Here is a 4069-nt window from a genome sequence, read left to right as displayed (position 1 = left end):
GTTTAGCGCGATTGTTGAGTGTATCGGTTAAGTTATATTCGGAAAGAATAAACCAGTTTTATTAAGTAAAGGCTTGTGTCGCGTAAGTTTCGTCGGTACGAAGTTACGGAAAATAAGTTAATTAAAAAACGGAAACGTAACAATATTAATAAAGTGGTATACTTAAACTAGTAACAATAATAATAATAATATGGTATACTTGAACTAGTAATAATATGGTATACTTAAACTAGTAATAATAATAATAATAACATGGTATACCTAAGCTACAATAATAATAATATGATTTATCTAAGCCAGTAACAATAATAATAATATGGTATATCTAAGCCAGTAATAATAATAATAATAACATAGTATACCTAAGCTAGTCACTGTGGTTTATTGTTCAGCGTCATTCTCATTGGACGATTATATTTCCTCGAAATTGTGTTTTGAAACGATTTCAGAAAGCAAGCGTAGTTGTGACCTTGTGAAAGTAGGCGGTATATAAATTTGGCTTTAAAACTGGCGCGTGACTAGCAGAAGACGGAGAGACGAGGCACTGTCTTGATTATTTACTTGGGTTGATACTCAACATATCGATAAAGTAGGCAGATTTAAAAATCAGAGATTTAAGTGAAAATCGTACTACCATGCTACTACGTAGTACTATCAAACTTATCCTTGTGTTTGGGATATGCACGCTCGGGGGACTAGACTGTGCTAGTACAAGACATAAGGTGTTGCTGGTGTCGTTTGACGGATTTCGATATGACTATCTTGGAAAGTACGCCACGCCCAGTTTTGACTTCGTGGCTAGGACTGGAGTTCGTGCCCAGCTTGGCGTTCGAACTGCATTTGTTACCAAGACTTTTCCCGATCATTATACAATAGCAACAGGTGAGTCCAATATAGTTTACTTTCTATGCACTAGAGGGCAGTAACTAATATTGACGGAGCACAAGTAACGGAAAATACCAAAGAATCGAGTACAGTTACATAAATGTGTAATTATTCGGATTTCATTAAAATATATGGTGTTTTCTTCCGTTTCTAATAACAGGAAGGCACGATCTATCTCGTGTCGGTTCTTTGGGAATGGGAAGGGAATTCCTCTAACTCCATGCCGTGTATGTCGGGTGTAGATTAAATTTTCACCAGATTATTCTGGATCAAACTACAAATAAAAGAATTAACAAACACGTAGACTTTATTTCAGTTTTATCCTTGCAGTTACAGCAACAACATACGGTAAGAAAATTACCCGGACGCTTAGAAATAATTTTGTAATTTGGAAGGCGGAAATTGGAGTTACTGTTTAATAGACTTTTGTTAATGGTTATCACTGAGGGATATATATATTATTAGATAAATCTAGTAATTCATATTTTTATAGTTAAGTCCACCTTGAATGTTAACATGTAATAAAGTCAAAGAATTGTGTGACTTACCTATGAACGTTGATCTGGAGACCTACTTGAGATTTGATCGTTTAGGGATTCTGGTGTGATTCCTCGGACCTCGAGATGATGGCGGGCTGCTTTGCAAACGTTGATGAGGAATGTTGCTTTGTCATCTTCAGTGTTGGTCGCTGCGAACATGATGCCCACGATGAAGGCGATGAGGCCGGCTGGGCGAAGAACTTGCCAGTTCGTTGTAGGTGCTTGTTGTTGTTGTTGAATTGGTTGAGGTAGAGGCTTGGCTACGGAGGCAAAGGTATTTGGAGTCAGAGGAGGCTGGGGTCCTGGCTGGCCGGGTGTTCAGGTGTTAAACTGCGGGCGCTGAGGTAGAGGTGGAAAATGCTTCGTCGATCTCCAGGTCGGTTATGTCAAATGACATGCTTCGGGTGATTACGGTTTTCCTAGGCTCGTTATCTGTCGGGATGTGTGGTTTGATGGGGAATTTATTGAATGTGTCCATGGGCCATGGTTTCAGTAGTGTTGCATAGTCATTGGGGTAGTTGCACTTGACGACTATGCCTCCCCGGGGTAGTCGGCAAACATAGCTGAAAATGATGCCAGGTAATAGGTGGCGGAGTTCTGAGGGTACTTGTGGTTGTCTGAGGGTTGCTGGTATCTCTTCAACAACAATGGCTGGTGGATGCTTCGAGGTTGATGCAGAACCTGTGTTCTCCTGGAGTTGAGGGGCTGGAGAGTGACGGGTTATGTTGGCCTTTGACGAGTTGTCTGATGTGGCTGTGATAGTTGAAGTGGCCGATAAGGAAGAGTCTGAGTCACCATCTGAAGTAATGGAGGCTTTAACAGAGGCTAGCATGTTGTATTGTTCCGAAGCTGAAAGTGGTTGACTCTGGGAGTGAGTGGCTGGTCAGGTTTTTTTCTTCTTCTTGTTGGCATGGCTCATGCTCATGATGGCTGGGCAGCACTAAAAAGCACACTTTGATTAGTTAGACTTGAGAAAGTCTGTTTAAGACACTGAAATGCTGTAATCACAAACTGTAATATAATAATGAATCAAAACACTTTGTTAAAACTAAGCACTTAGTCCTGATAAGGACTGTTTGAAAAACACAAAAACTTGTACATCAATATGTGGAGGAGAGAAAAAAATAACACTTCTGCACTGTACAAAACCCGAAATACGAAGTCAATTAAAGAATCATTTTATATTAACACAGTTTTACCTTCTGGATTAGAGGTGAGTAACCTGTGTCTACCATTGGTTGAATCTTCCCAATCAGAAACGTGGATAAACCAACTAATCATAGCATGCTCCCCACAATCCACCAGAATACTATAAAGACCGACTACACTATACAAACACTAACGTCACGTTCACGTCATGGTCGATATCATGCTTCCTGCCAGCAAGCAGATTGTCCCCTACCCAATGTTGCCGGTAATCACCGACAGACTACCACTCAACTTCTTTCCTTGGGACACCACCAACTTTATCCGCAGATACAAGTCTCAAGCCTGCGTATTTCCTGAGTGCACCCATCGTCTCTGCAAGGGAGGTATACTCCTCCAGCTCAGGACACCCAAATATCTCTGTTACCTTTGCCACCCTTGGTCTTCAAACCCACCCGTTACTTGCCAACCCCCCAAAAGCAATGGCAGTCCCCACACAGTATTTCTAAGAAACATATCCTTTACCACAGAAGAAATCCATCAAGCCCTCGAAACTTCAACCAACTCAATGATCCACGCAGTTCACCGAATCACATCCAAGAAAACAGGTTCACCCTCTAATTTCATTAAAATTGTCACGACTTCTAAACTAACTGCAGACTTCATCCTCACCCATGGCCGCTCTCTTGAATTCTACCATTTCAAAAGCCTCGACCACTCCCTACCCTTACCAGTCCACACCCCAAGCCCATGTTTCACAACATCCAAACAACAACCGCTGCCTACCAGAACTCTACTACCCAACCTATCACATCAGACCAAGCAACTAAAACTTCGCTCACATCTGAAATAGAAACGCAAGACAAGACAACCCAAACTACCACTACCAGTAACCAACAATGCATATCAACAAACCAGCAACCCGCCCCTGAGCCCAGTCCCACATTCTGCACCCTCTTCGTCAAAATCACCTAACGCTCTTGTAATCGACACCTCCTTCGACCTTGATATACCCGACGAACCTTTCCTTGCTCTCCGCCCACTTACCAACGACACCAGGACTTCACGCCATCACAACCATACCGGAATTTGAACCCGAACTGCAGTAAAGTCCTGGCAAACATCAGAAGGATCCAAAACTCCTTTAAACTTTAATCAACCCCCCCAGCACTAGGCTTCATTTTGCCTCCCCAACATATTTCTTTTCGCTAACCGGGCACTGGTAATGGATTGGTCGTTACCAGTGAAAGTGGGTGTTCTCGGGATACTCCCCTTTCCCCCCTACATCAAATACTTGGCATAGGATTTATATATCCTCGCTGCCCCGATGGACCATCTGTCTGATATCGGTCGTCTATGTTTATGATATTTACATAGTTTGTTTGTATCAAGACTTCATTCCAGTCAACCTATCATTCTTTGTTTATACTTCAATTCAAGCCCATACCTTTAATCCATGTGCGGGTCACCCTGATGAACCATCTGTCTGATATCGGCCA

At 42.0% G+C, this 4069-nt stretch overlaps 1 protein-coding gene across 1 annotated transcript in view; it reads left to right on the top strand.

The window, feature by feature from the left end:
• Nucleotides 1–469: 469 nt before the first annotated feature.
• LOC106466828 (ectonucleotide pyrophosphatase/phosphodiesterase family member 5-like) overlaps nt 470–4069 on the top strand; it is an 8014-nt gene continuing 4414 nt past the window's right edge. The window contains exon 1 of the mRNA XM_013927130.2: nt 470–882. Within this exon, the coding sequence (XP_013782584.1) occupies nt 636–882 (247 nt within the window). The 5' untranslated portion in view covers nt 470–635. The remainder of the gene's footprint in view (nt 883–4069) is intronic.

The sequence above is a fragment of the Limulus polyphemus genome, unplaced genomic scaffold, assembly GCF_000517525.1.
Source record: "Limulus polyphemus unplaced genomic scaffold, Limulus_polyphemus-2.1.2 Scaffold2389, whole genome shotgun sequence".
Lineage (NCBI taxonomy): Eukaryota > Metazoa > Arthropoda > Merostomata > Xiphosura > Limulidae > Limulus > Limulus polyphemus.
The sequence above is the reverse complement of the archived record's forward strand: the minus strand, read 5'-3'. Positions and strand labels throughout refer to the sequence as shown.